This window comes from Armigeres subalbatus, chromosome 2 (genome assembly GCF_024139115.2).
Source record: "Armigeres subalbatus isolate Guangzhou_Male chromosome 2, GZ_Asu_2, whole genome shotgun sequence".
Classification (NCBI taxonomy): domain Eukaryota; kingdom Metazoa; phylum Arthropoda; class Insecta; order Diptera; family Culicidae; genus Armigeres; species Armigeres subalbatus.
The window spans coordinates 197,508,255-197,523,257 of NC_085140.1; the positions used below are offsets into that span (position 1 = coordinate 197,508,255).

The 15,003-nt window shown below is 38.7% G+C and overlaps 1 protein-coding gene across 1 annotated transcript; it reads right to left on the minus strand.

The window, feature by feature from the left end:
• Positions 1 to 564: 564 nt before the first annotated feature.
• LOC134215714 (rutC family protein UK114-like) lies at positions 565 to 1,549 on the minus strand. The gene is made up of 3 exons (XM_062694842.1): positions 1,392 to 1,549; positions 1,102 to 1,331; positions 565 to 956 (listed from the first exon to the last, which is right to left on the minus strand). The coding sequence occupies exons 1-3, from the start codon at positions 1,544 to 1,546 to the stop codon at positions 838 to 840; spliced, it is 504 nt and encodes a 167-aa protein (XP_062550826.1). The 5' UTR covers positions 1,547 to 1,549; the 3' UTR covers positions 565 to 837.
• Positions 1,550 to 15,003: the final 13,454 nt, after the last annotated feature.

Here is a 15,003-nt window from a genome sequence, read left to right on the forward strand (position 1 = left end):
ACAACTGTCATTTTTATTGTTCCAGCTTTGTTGCGTCGCAGCATGCGTAGAATAATAAAAGTGACAGTTGTGCGTTGTTTCCATATCGAGTGGTGTGCCCCCGAAAACGCGAGCATTTTTAAACTTGTATTCCGTCAGGAGTGACCTTAAACTCATTGGTACCCTTATTATAGTAACTGCGATTGATCTTCATCTACGAACAAACTAATTTGTTCCATATGCGAAGAAGGACAATTACTACACCATCCCAAAATGGCTGCCAAAAATGGGCATCCTAGTTATGTGCCCCTGAAATCGTAATTAGCTTAGAAATTGAATTCTAACGCGTTTCACCTGCAGTAGTGTAACTCCTACGAAGCAAAGTGCCAATTCACCTTCAATATGTGTGTTTTGCTTTAAAAGAAAAGATAAAGGATTAAAAGTTAAATTTATAATGTGAAAGCAATAAGGAGTATTGTTTAGTAGGAAAAGTTACGTTTTACACTTTCAAACACAAACGGTTTAAACGATAGAAGTCATTTCACTTAAGTAAACATCTCTTTTTTTTTAGAAAACACAAATCAATTTAGTTGATATAAGAAATTTATTATTTCAAACAAATAACTACAATATCAATTTCACTGAGATAATAGCAAGCATCTAGAAATATTTACTCAACAAATCAGTCTATCACTATCACCGCAAGCCCGACCGCCTCTGTTGGTAACAGCAGCGTAACAGAAGACACATTGGCTTGATGCAATCTGTGGAATGTCAATTATCGCCCTATTTCACACTATTATCAAAATTTCCTGGGTCAACATGGGGTCGTGCTTGAAGTTACAATTTCGAGTTGAGTCATGTGGACACTTGAATCACCTCTCCGGTGAGGGCAATGGCTTCAATTTCGACTGCTGCTCCCAAAGGAAGTTTGTTCACCGCAAAGCACGTCCTGGCAGGGAAGTTGTTGGAGAACACTGTGGGGAATAAATTTGTTAGAACATTTTGAAATATTTTTTCAACCAAGAGCACTTGGTTTATCAATTCTAGCCATTTGAAATGCATGTATGTATGTATAGTGCACTACCGCAGTTAATCGTTGATATGGAACAATTTTGATACCTCTTTTGTATTCATCATTAACGGCTCCGTAATCATTCATATCAGCCAGCAGGATGGTTGTTTTGACGACCTTCTCAATACTTGACCCGGATGCTTCCAACAAGGTTGTTAAGTGTTCCAAAGCCTTGGCAGTTTGACCGGCAGCTCCACCCTCAACCAGCTTGAGCGATCCCAGTTCCATGCCCAAAACTCCGGAGCAGTACACTGTGCGGTCGGCTACCACCGCTTGGCTGTAATCGTTAGGAATCCATATTATGCAATTCAGTAAAATATTACATCAACGATTCTACTTGTATGGAGCTACGGCTTTTGGGCATTTAGCCGTGTGAATGATTTTTCGGACGATGCTTGCCATTGTACTGTTGCTTCGAAGTGCACCGATTGGGAGAACGAACCGAACTGACAAACCTCGAGCAAACTGGATGGAACAACCAAGTGTTATCATCTCTCTGCGACCGCAGCTTTGTAAATATTCACATACAGAAACCAATACCTATAGCTATCTTTTACTACTTCTTATTGGCATTAGATCCCCCACTGGGACATTTCCGCCTCGCAACTTAGTGTTCTCTAAGAACTTCAAAAGGGTTTCTACTACGAGGTTTCTGAGCAAAGTTACCATTTTTGCATTTGTGTATCATGAGGCTAAGTCTCATCGTAACTTTACATCAAGAGAAGTTAAGAAAATTTCCAACCGGAAAATTTCCTAGATCGGACCGGGAATCGAACCCAGCCACTTTCAGCTTGGTCTTACTTTACAGCCACACATCTTATCGCACGGCCAAGGAAGGCCCCACCATTTTTAGCTATACTTAGCATACAATCGTTAAATGTTTGATAATGGATCGTTCATAATTTTCGTAAAGTGCAAGTCACATTTGAAAGAAAATGTATGATGAAATTCAATAGGGGAAAATTTTATCATTCTGCGTCGCATTGCTGAGACAGTACGGTTTTTGAGAGAAATTCTGTATAATAATTCCTATAGAAATAAATATTATGCTTCTCGAAATTTTATAGCATTTTGCTATTCCACCTCTGTTTCTCTCGATTGTGCGCCGTTAAGGTATTTGCTATACTATGGTAAAAAAAACCTGATTAATTCACCTAGCGGTGTTGATGCCTTTCTCGCACAAAAAATACTGAAAAATATGAGTGAGTGTTTTTTAGCGTGTTTTGCGCATAGAAAATAGTGTTTTGGCCATAACTTCTGATCCCATAGTCCAATCTGGCCAATTTTCAATAGCAAACAATGGGACAGGATTCTCAGTCGAATGGAACTTGTGCGAGTAATTCGGTCAGTTCTAAGTTCCAAAAAGTGTGTCTACAAAATTTTGTACACATACACACACACATACATACATACACACAAACAGACATCATCTCGATTCGTCGAGCTGAGTCGATTGGTATATAACACTATGGGTATCCGAGCCTTCTATCAAAAGTTTGGTTTTGGAGTGATCATATAGCCTTTACGTATACTTAGTATACGAGAAAGGCAAAAATCTATTGATTCCAACAATGAATAGCTATTCATTAAGGGACAATAATATGTTGCGAATGTGAAAAACCGCGCCAGAATTTCACATTTTTTGACATTGCTTTATTTATTTTTTTCATGGCACACAACTCGGTGCAGATGAGCTGGCACGCAACTGGCTCGCCAGGATGTGGATTTTGGGAGAGAATTGCAATAATTTAATGTGAAGTACTAACCGCGTATTTAAGGTTAATCGCGTTCGAATACAATTGCTAATCTGCATCACGCTTTCAGGGGCACATAACTTCAAATTCAAGCGACAGGCAACAATGAGCATTAGTTTTTCATCTTTGCTCAGTTACAGCATCACGATAACTAAGTGTAATCAATTTTATGCTACATGAATGTTTAATATACAAATAAATTTAGAAAACTTATTACTAACTTACGAGAACTTATTACTATTTTGCTACTGACTTTTACGTTTGATTTTATTCTGAAATTTTAATAATTATAAAATCGTAAATTGAATCATTTTCAGTTTACTGACGAAAGAGCCTCAGTGGAATCTTAAAAGACAAGTAGTTTGATTTGCCAACACTGCTGATACGCAATATGGATGATTCACTTATCCATGGTTGCATCCAGTTAAGAAGCAGCCAATTGATAATTATCCGAAAAACGTCTGATTTTCGTTCGGTCATGAGCGAATCAATGTTCCAATGGTTTTGGGATTTTGTTTTGGTTCAGTGTAGTTGGTCCAACAATGACTCCGCAAAATAAAAAGCTTCGGTCGCTGCTTTGTTTGACCGTGTGTAAAGTTGTTCGAGCAACCATTTGACAGTTGACAGCTTGGTTGCAAAAACTCAAAGCGGTTTGATTTGTTCTATCTGTCGGGGCGGTGTCTAGGTTGGCCAAAACAGAGTCAGACCAACATTGACTCCACCTCTCGTTTATTCAAATATCCATCAAGCGGCACAACAATCAATTTATTCGACCAACAATATCACATACGAACGACCGAAGCGCCAACTTGAGCACCAATCATCAACAAATATATGGGGGTTTGTGCAACTTCACTACAAATGCTCAAACATGTTCGGCGAACCTTGACTCCGCCCTCGACAACTCAAACCAAAATCAAACCGTTTTAATTTTTTCCAACCGAGCCGCCTACTGTCAAATGGTTGTTCAAACAACTTCACACACGTTCAAACGAAGCAGCAACCGAAGCGTTTTCAGGCGGAGTCAATGTTCGTCAAACTGCTAAACTGGTGTGTACGCTGCATTATGCAACGTTTGAGCATTTGTAGTGAAGTTGAACAACATCCCATATATTTTATGATGGTTAGTGCTCAAGTTGGCGCGTCGATCATTCCTGTGTGATATTGTAGGTGGAATAAATTGATTGTTTTGCCGCTGTTGGTAAAACTTGATGGATGTTTGAATAAACGCGAGGTGGAGTCAATGTTGGTCAAACTGCTTGACCGTGTGTACGATCCATTACATAGCGTTGCAGAAAAAGTGAAGCCAAATCTACCTATTGAAATGCCAAATTATGGCGAATTAAAACGCAAGAATTGAAATGTATTAGATTTGCTCTAGAAACAGCTTCAAAACGCTTCAATACAACTGAATAATGTAGCAACAAAAAAGTGCTTGCACTCTGTGGGTTTATAGGTAATCAAAAACTTTGGGTCAAACATGCTTGAGCGTTTGTAGTGAAGTTGCACAAAATCGAACCCCCACATCTGTCGGTATCTGTTGCTGAAGTCGGCGCTTCGGTCGTTCGTATGTGATATTGTTGCCCTACTATTTTCTTTTTTAAACTTAAATTTCTTTTATTTTTCCAATTTAGTGATTTTACAGTATTTTTTTTTATAGATTAAGTGTTTAATCACAACTGCCGTAATCTGGTAAAGTGACGTATACGCTATTTTCCAAAAATGATTAACATCAGTACTACTCAACGTACTCTTCAGCAGAAAAATGGAAAACATGCATGTTGTAAAATGGCGCATACGTCGCTTTTTCAGATTACGGCAGACATGGCCTTTCATCTTTTTTTTCAGTTTCAGATGATGAGTTTTTGCGCAGCTCAATGCGGCCTCAATGGTCAAATGGCAGCGTGCGTGGGACAGTTCCACTAAGGATAGATGGACACATAGGTTGATACCGGAAATAGGTACGTGGGTTAAGAGGCGCCATGGGGAAATCACTTTCCACCTGTCCCAGGTCCTTACAGGCCATGGTTGCTTCAGGCAGTACCTACGCCGGTTCGGACACTCAGCCTCGCCGGTTTTGTTTCCTGATTGTTGTTTGGACGGAAGAAGGGGCAAGGCCTAGCCCTCGTTTGTGGAAGACATCGTACTTCGACGACGAGGTGTTTAAGGAAGCGCTCCGCTGCGAGCACAATACTCTCGGTCTTAGCGGGGAGCAGCTGGTAACAGTACTCACGCGTGCATGCGATGCCACTATGCCTAGGCGAGTTCACCCTAGGAATGGGAGGCCACCGGCTCATGGGTGGACTCAAGCAATTGCGAGCCTGCTCCGCGCCTGCCTACGGGCACGGAGGCAGATGCAGCGAGTACGCACAGATGAGGAGCGTGTTGAACGACGGGTGGCGGTCGTGGCTGCTAGAGCCGCTCTGAAGACTGAAATTAGATCAAGCAAAAAACCCGCTTCGAGGGCCTGTGTCAAAGTGCCAACGCAAATTCATGGGGTGACGCCTATAGGGTCGTAATGACCAAGACACGTAGGGCGATGGCCTCTACAGAGCGGTCTCCAGAGATGCTGGAGAGGATCATAGCGGGGCTCTTCCCACGTCATGGCCCAAGTCCCTGGCCTCACTTTGTGGAGCTGCCAGGGGCCAGGGTGGCCGACGAAAGAAGAGTAACTGTGGCGGAACTTGCGGGGTCCCTTAGTGTAGGTAAGGCGCCAGGACCGGATGGTATTCCGAACCTGGCCATCAAAGTGGCCATTGCTGAGGCGCCCGGGATGTTCAGATCTGTCATGCAGAGATGCCTGGACGGGGTCTCCAGTAGCCTTGCGAGCAAAGGCGTAAGATTGCCAATCCGGAGATGGCGAGTTCGATTCTCGGTCCGGTCTAGGATGTTTTCGGGTTGGAAACTTTGTCGATACCCTGGGCATAGTGTATCCATTGTACTTGCCACACAAGATACATACTCATGCATTGGTGGGCATACAAAAGCTTTCAATTAATAACTGAGGAAATGCTAATATAATACTAGTTTGAAAAGCAGGCCAAGTTCCAGTTGAAATGTAGAGCCATTGAAGAAGAAAAATAAGAAGAAGAAGAAGAAGAGAAGATGCCTGGACGAGGGAGTCTTCCCTGAAGCATGGAAAAGGCAGAGCTTGGTCCTATTGGCTAGTTCAGGCGCAAATAAGAAGTGGTCCAAGGGTTCGGAGTCGGCTTCATGGGTCATACCGGTTCCCTGTGGTCGAACTCGATCCTTTTATCGAACCAGTGGCCGCACGAAGTACAACATGGTATCGTCGCTTTCGCGGCGTTGGTCATCCAGGCGGGTTCCGAGCCCGAGGATGGAAAGGGGTCCTCGTCAAGGCTGGGGCAGGCGTAGGCACGATGTGCAAGGACACGCAGCTATCCTAGAGGTTCATTGTGCACTGGCCCCCTTTTGAAGCATTACTTTCTGGTTGTACTTCGGGCCTCACACACAAAACGTTTCTCCTCAAGGGTCCCCCATTGGAAAAAAATTAAAATCGAAAAAAAATATATTTTTTTCGTTTGGAGCAAAAATGTTTAGCAATGAATGCAAATAAATGGAAATTGATGAAAATTATGGGATCTATCGCCCTAAAGTGCTATTTTTGCCTACCTTATGTACTTTTCATAATACATGTTATGATGTTATGATTAATCAGGGCTTTTTTTAACAACTCCGGAACGCAATGGCCGATTGGGCTAATTTTTAATAGCAAAAAATTAGGACGGATTCGGCGTAGAATGCAACCTGTTTCAAGGAAATCGGATAAGGCTAAGTAGGGAAAATACCTATTCTTGGTAGTCTAAGACATTCGCCAAATTGAATGATAAAAATAATGAATAATTACACTAAAACACAGGTACAGTTCAACTGGTATACATTTGTATGCTCTTTCTTTGATGATTGGTGTTCACTAAATATAACAGCTTTTACCACAAACTCAGTAAATTTAATATAAAGTAACAGGTCAACATTTCTTCTATTGGCATAACAATTTCTATTATCAGCAATGAGTTTGCTCCCTTTAGCAACTAGACATGGAAGTAGAAAACTGGTAATGTATTGTTGCCAAATGCTGGTTGTTTATATCCTCCAGTAGTAAAATTAATTCATATTAATCGGCCGCACGCTCATCTCGCTTCACTCAATTTTGGAACAAACTTTATTGTTTATCAAAACTGGCTTAAAACAAAACATGAATTTTTAGCCTTGGCATCAATTTTATGTCATGTAGAAAGATAGGCAAAAGCATTTAAACACATTGTAAAACAAATTTAACCAGTATGCGGCCAACAAAAAACAGACGTGAATGGCAGATAGGGTACCCGTGTACCCAGATATTGACATTTTCATAACTTTTACCATTTTCAACCTATTTGAATAATGTTGGCCATTTTGGAGAAAGGAACTTATATGCTTTTTGTCCGCTGCCAAGATTTACATCTTTTGTGAGATCGCAGCAGTCTGCGTGCGCGAGTGGTTGTGATTTTCCTAGTGTCACTTCCCAATTTCGATAAAATATTTTTTGGCCGGAAAATAAGGTTTTGGCCGTAGACCTGTGAAATGAGAGTGGAGCCTCAAGTTTTAAGAAATCGTGGTGCGGTGAACTGGATAACATGGGGAGCCAAAAAGATTTTCATCAGGTCCGGAGGGACAGTCCAGCTGATTCGTTTTTGTCAAAAACCGTTCCTGTCGACGTATATGTGCAAATTCAGTGTTGCCCCTCATAGAAATGTGGAGCTGAACGCTGTAGAGAGGGCGCCCTTCTGCTTCATAGACCTGCAGGTGCTGATGCGAATGATCTGGGAGGCGCGGCAAGCAGACCATGTTCACAGTCGATTGGCCAACATGCGATTTCGGCGGTGGACACCTCCACTCCATTGAGGTGTCTTTCCAGCCTGCTGTTTTGGTGAGATCGAATCTATTTAACGAAATATCTCTTCTTTTGGTTTTTGTTTGGGATTTTCAATTACTGACAGTGGTTTTCCTTTGGATTTTCTTTTAACTAATGTACTGTGTTTATTCGTTGTAGCTATTTATAACTAGCTAGAACACTTATAAAAACAAATATCAAAGCGATTCATCACGACCTGAGTGACCATGAGGTTGAGACCCGGTTGATTGCGTGTTTGGGGAATATTTGTGGCCTGCGCTGACTGTAAAACCGTAATTGAGTTAAAGGCGGGATATTATCGCATTTCGATTATATCTCATAACTATAAAACAAACATAATAAGACCCTTTTCCGCTTTGATTTTACTTTTATGGTGGATTATTATTTTGCATAGATCTTGGATTTGCTTTAGATATGCAGATGATTGTGCTTCAGCCTCATGGTTACTTGCCTATTTCGACACAATCGCGTAGCGCAAATACATTCTGTTTTGTAAACATACAACTATTCTTATTTTTGTCCATATAGCCGTCAGTATTGTAAATCATTTTTGCGAGTACTTGTGGGTCAAGTCAAGCGAGGAAATTGATGCCTTTTATGTAATTGTCAAATTTCAATCAGCACCAAGCACTCGCCAGAAAACATTAAAGCATATTTTCTATGGCAGCTTTTCAAAGATCGTCGATAAAATTAAGCTGGTTTGTTTGTGCTTTAAATGTCAATATACTGTCGTGAGTCGTATATTTGTCCTATCTTTGGTAGGTTTCCTATTCATATGGGACAAATATGTGATTCACGGCAGTATAGGCACAATAAACAATTTTTCAGAAACAATGTTTTTTAGTTTTGACCCAAAATAGAAACTTCTTAAGCAACGCTTATTATTTTTGACTATATAATTATTTGAATTTGAAATATTCAAATATGGTATGTATGATCGGGTACAATCTGGAAACATTGCCAAACATTTGTAATGACAATACTATACTTAGTAATATCAAAATTCCGTACGTAACAAATTACATTTTGTTATATCTTACTTCACGTAGGAAGGAAGTTATGTATTAAAGAAATTGAATGAATTTACGTTTCTATAGACATAGTTGTATTTGATCTTGAAATTGGAATAGGCAATTCTCCCATTTCAACATATTTCATTCAACTGACGTTACTACCAACATAATTTGAATAAAAAGCACAATCGTCATTCCAAAAATCAAGGTCAGATCAAATTTTAAGCATCCCTATTATGCAAAAGGTGATAATACGGTGCCTGATTGAACCACCATATAATACAAGGTGTAGGAAGCTAGAGAAAATATTTACAAGCATATTGCCTTCAGTGAACTTGTTAACCCTTAAATGCGCTATATTGTTTTAAAGCAACAAACCGAGAGTACGTTTAATGTGAATTAATTTAATGGTTATTTACGTTAAAAATATTTCCGACGAATCGCCTTGCGCCTTTAAGGGTTTAAAAAATGTAAACTATACAGGAAACATGTGTGAGAATGAACTATGATGGTTATATGATGTTCTAGGATCTGTTGCATTTATTACATTCTACTTTCTTCATATATAATTTTCTTCATGCGAAATTGATAAAACTTACTATTTTCATTTTATTAATTGTATTCATTACATGTAGATTCATTACACACAATATTTTGTATATGAATTCTATTTCTTTGACTGCATTGTGGAACGAATGACATAAGCCAATGTATTTGGATGTATTTTGGACCACCAAGAGGAATTTGCACTCAGTGGTCCAAACTATGAGCCGTCGAACTGGTGGTCCAAAGTGCCTCCCTTACCCTAATTGGAATAGTGCTTGAAAGATCGTGTTAAAGTGCGCGTCGATTCGGTTCAAGTTACGCGTTTCTCGGTATGCAAAAGTTACCAAGCTTACATTGTGCGAGATTTCCTCTTAATTGCGGGACAATCCAGGTAATAAATGAAAGTTGATACAGTTCTTGAGTGTGCGTCGGTTTGGTCGTAGAAGGGCGGTCGTCACTATGCAGAAGCCACCGGGCCTGCATTATATTAGTTTTTTCTGTTTTTTTTTTGACGCTAAAGTTACCATGAAGGTAAAAGAGTTTTTTAAATAGAGTTTACTTAAAAAGTAGAACGGTCTCGAGGCCACAGATTTTTGTTCTGCTTTGTGCGGTAAGTTATTCAAATTAATAAGTGTGCGATCGGACGTGTTTTTTTTAAAGAACGGTCTCGAGATCACGGAATTTTTGTTCTACTTAGTGCGGTTAGTAATTTAACTAATTAGTGCGCGATAGTCAAACTACACGTTATACACAGCATGCCGTTTACCAAGACGAACCCCGCTACATTCCCTACCCTATATTTTCCAACATCCCAGTGATTTCTCGTGGAAGTGCAGATGACTCGTCGGCTTCCATCAAAGCGAGTATCACGTCAACATTTTCCTACCCATTCCTTAATTGACCTGCATTCGGACACGGCCGGCGCTGGTATTGCTTTTTATTGGGTCACCAGTTTTTACACATTGAGGATGATGTTAGTCCCAAAAATCATCTGTTGGTTCTCTGTGTAATTACAGCTGGCCTGGCAATAACGGAGTAGCAACCGTGGGCGGTCAATCATGCTCATGCTCATGCTCATGCTGCCAAGATTTACATCTTTTGTCTTTTGTAATGCCTTAGAGTCGTAAGCAAAAGTCTATCAACCAGTTTCAAATATACAACTTGCTCTTTGCGGTCCTTACATGATATGTTTGTTTCATTAAAAAAAATCATGGTGATTGTGTACAAGACACGACCGCTCGACGTAAACTACGTAAAACAAAATCTATACACATAAGTATGAATTTTTGTCTGTCTGCCCTTATAGACTAGGAAACGGCATGAACATTTGTATGTAGAGGTTTTTGGGAACGATGAAAATTTTTATGATGGTCTTAGACACCTCCTCTTCTGTAAGGGGAACTCCCATACAAATGAAGTACACATTTCTGCTTTAATCGAAAATTAATCTAAAAAATGGATTCCAAGTTTGCAAATTTCGAATACTTAATCGTCTTTTAAATAATGTAAAAAATATATAATTAATCAATTTTAGGTGAAACGAAGCTCGTCGGTTCTGGTAGTATAGTAGATTAACAATATATTCCACCTCGTGAGTCTTCATATGTTGAATAATGGGCAGCACCATCCTATCCAGCCGCTGGAGCCACCCCATTCTTACACTACATTTCACAGTTGAATACTATATATCAGTGGTCTCCAGCATGTTCACTATCGAGGGCCGCATTGCAATTTCGAACTGGTGAAGCGGGCCGCAGTATATTCACAATATTTGTTTTTTTTTTCAATTTCATTTTAGTGCAACATGATTTTTATAAATAAAATAAAAATTTTAACAAAATATTTTATTCCCGTAAGAAGGACATTCAATTTTACAGGATTTATCGCCGTAGCTGACTGACCGTTTCTGCTCTTTAAGACTTTATATACGAGAGAATTCTTTTGCAACACAATCTTTTCGGTTCAGTTAGCAAAAAATATTCTGAGCTATTTGTTTCCAAATGATTATATGACCTTATGTATTTATTTTTAAGGATATATTGTTCACCATAAGTTGTCGGGCAAATGACAACGACCTAAATAAAAAATGTCTCTAAAAAAATCGAAATTTTCTATTAAAAATAAGATAATTGCCTATGAAGAAATCAGGGTATGAGCAATAAATAAATATTCACTTTTCACAAATAATTGATAATTTTCCACAAAACGAAAATAAATTAGCACTTTTAAAAACAAAATTGCAATTATGCAAGCAGAATTTTCCATAAAAAATCTAAATATTCCACGGAAAAAATACAAAATTTCCATGAATTAATAGATTTGAATAATCACAAAATTTTACACAAAATAAATATTTTGGCTATTTTCTATTTTAATTAAAGAAGATTCTTTATGGAAATTTTATTTCGCTGCCAATAACGACAGCATGTTTTAAAAGAGTTTTTGAAGCCAGATAATCATGTCAGCAGTGTTGAATAGAAATCGAATAAATCTGCATTCCGAGCCTTGCTTTCGTGCAAATTGATTCATCAATTCATGAAACCTTTTCTTCAACAATATCGGAGATTGAAAAAAAACTATATTTTCCGTAGCTTAAAGTACGTTGGTGTGTCAAGTGATAGTCAGCGTGTTTTCTGGAGTTAATAATCCAGCAATTTTCCAGTTGGATTTTGCCGAACCATAACTTATTTTTAAGAGTAAAAGCATTCTTCTTACGGAGCAGTGTAAGACAACATTATTCTTACATGAAGTTCAACACTAAGCTCGTTGGAATGCGCGAAGAAAAAACACACATTTGCTATTTTTATAGCCCGGGACAATAATAATGAAGCGTATTTGCTGTCGGGCTTGGCCTACATAATATTAATGTAGTGATCAATTTAATTAATCATGATAATAACACGATTCATGCTTCATTTATCAACAACGGTGCAATCTTGACAGAATACCCTAATGCAACGAAACAAATTGCTCAATGAGAAGCTTCTTTGGTCATATAACGCCTAACAATGGGCCACATGTAGTGTATTCTCTGAAATCCTTCGCGGGCCGCAGAAAAAAGCTAGGAGGGCCGCATGCGGCCCGCGGGCCGCACTTTGGGGATCACTGCTATATATAATAGCCCTGTTTGTCTGTCCGGTGACTAGCCAACCAGACGCAGCACGCGGGGAAATTCTCACAAAAAATAAAATATTGGACACTTCAATTCTTTTTTACTACCAGATGCAGAAAACAAAACCAGTGACAATCTTAGACAACCAGGCATAGCATTTGATGAAAAAAGTCACAGACAACAGACGTTGAAAATTTGGATTTTGTTTAATGCATGAATTAATTTACCGTTTATTATGAAAACAAAAACACTTGCCATGGGCGCTACTGCGTCCACAAATAAACTTGTAATAGATAATACCGTAAAAGTAGGCAATTATTTATGGATGAAATGCGCTATGTAGGATCGGGAATGGTTATGATTTTTTTGATGAGCTTGGAAAATATTGAAGTTGCAAAAGGAAAACGGTCCTGTCAGCCACATAAGTGTTACGGCGTGGCTATCACTTTTGATATAATTCATGGTCTGCATAAAAATCTGAATAGAAGCATTTGTATTGTATTTGTAACACTTTTTTTTTTAAATAAATGCTATCGCCAGATATTTTGTTCGTATTTTTGCTAAAATAAAATCACATAGAATTGTGCGTGGTATCCTTTTAGCGTGTGTTTGATATGCTCACAAACACATTCTCTCGCTCTATTCCGAAGTTTGCTGCTGTCAAAGAAAACGAACAGTTCCAATTTTATTTAGTGAAACTTAAAGCAAATATTGCATAAATTTGCTCTTTCTGGTGATAATCAAATGGTGATAAAGTGTAAAAAGTAGTTCACGTGCTTAATTTGTCGTGTCATATGCAATAAAGAGAAGAAACAGGCGATCCAAAAAAGTAAGTAACAGTTTGCTTTTCGTGCGCTGCTTTCTTTGGCAATGCCATAATGGAAAGGATTTCGTAGGTGCAATTTTTTTTCGGTGATTAAAACATCAAATCTTGCTACTTTTACACAAACAACTTATTCAAATGGAAGCTTAGACTTGAAATTGTGTGATTGAATTAAAATTATGTTCATAAATAGTGTATGTTTGCTGGAAAACGCAAATATCGTTGAGGGTGCTAACAACTGTCGCACCCTGCCAATGCCGTATTCTACCCTACAAAAAAGCGTGCTTCACATTTTTTTGTACACACACACATACATTCATACATACATCACCTCAATACGTCGATTGGTATATAACACTATGGGTCTCCGAGCCTTCTATAAAAAGTTTGTTTTTCGAGTGATCCTATAGCCTTTAAGTATACTTAGTATACTTAAGTATACTTAGTATATGCGAAAGGCAAAAAAACGGTAGAACACAATCAGCCTTACTTTCACTTATCCATGAAATATACTACATTGATCATCGTTGTGTCATCGTTAAGAAATATTGAAGCAATTTAATTGGATGCGTCTTATCAGATTTTCTAATAGACAAATTACACTACTCCTCGTTTGTAAATCTGTAGTAGAATCACCAGCGATTTGACCTTTGATAAACGATTTGTAACTGAAAATCATTGAAGAGTTGCCTAATGTCCAAAGAGTCATAGTTGCGTTTCTATCGGCGAATTAATAAAGCTTCCGGTGATAAATTTATATTTTCTTACTTTCATTTTAACTTTTAGTTTTAACACTTTCCTTAGTGATGATATAAGTGAAAAGTTGAAAAGGCAGATTCTTCTATACTATTTTCAATAAAATTAACTTTAGTAGAAGTTAGACATAAATGAATTTTCAGCTGGTGACATTTTTATGTCCACCAACACGTTTGGTTATTCCTAAAGTCTGCAACCTCAAATACTGGCTACCGTCAACCGGGTTCACAAAAAAGTCTCTGCAAAGTGTGGCAGTTTACAACCTCTTTTTCAAAATTCATCGGGTAATATTAAATCCCTATCGGAATGTGAAAACGTTTGAAAAAGCAAAATCAACAACAAAACCAACTTTACGATTGTAAACATGTTTCAACATACGCAATGCGGTATCGGTATGGGTTGTGTTGTATATCCATTTGGATCTCATGAGAAAACTTACAAACACAATTGCAAGGGTCTTGGTTGATCTCGTAAAGAAAACATATCCACAACAGTAGTGGTGCAATGTACATTCACGCAGAGAGCTGTACAGTGTACATGTTCGTGCGTGAATAAAAATAAACAATTAAACGACATGTTCTAGTTCTGGCGCGTAGTATTTAATTCGTTACGATAAGATTTTTGTTTACACCAGATGAGTAAGCCATATTTCCCAGTGCTTCGCAAGCGATACGATTCGGAATACTATACGGACTATCCGCTACACTTTCTTGCCGCTGAAGGCAGTTTGGAATTGATTCAGGAAACTATTCGCACCGGTGGAGAAGGTCAAATCTATCGACCGGTGCGAGAAGGTGAAACTCCGCTGCACGTGGCAATTTACAATCGACGGCGGGATGTTGCCGAAGCTTTGATGGATATATATGAGAAGGATTATGGAAAGGTGAAAAAGCTCATTAATCAGAAGGGTGTCACGGAAGCGCAAGCTGCGCTTTGGATTGAAAGCAACATTTATATTGCCTGTACGGAGGAAGAATTTATGAAAGCAAAAGACCTAGAGACCGGACTGGATGGAGAAAAGACCAGATTA

Coding starts and splice junctions, on each gene's coding strand:
- LOC134215714 (XM_062694842.1), bottom strand. CDS start 1,546: ATGATAACACTTGGTTGTTCCATCCAGTTTGCTCGAGGTTTGTCAGTT. Junction 1,332..1,391: donor AAAGCCGTAGCTCCATACAA/GTAGAATCGTTG, acceptor TAACGATTACAG/CCAAGCGGTGGTAGCCGACC. Junction 957..1,101: donor TAATGATGAATACAAAAGAG/GTATCAAAATTG, acceptor TATTCCCCACAG/TGTTCTCCAACAACTTCCCT.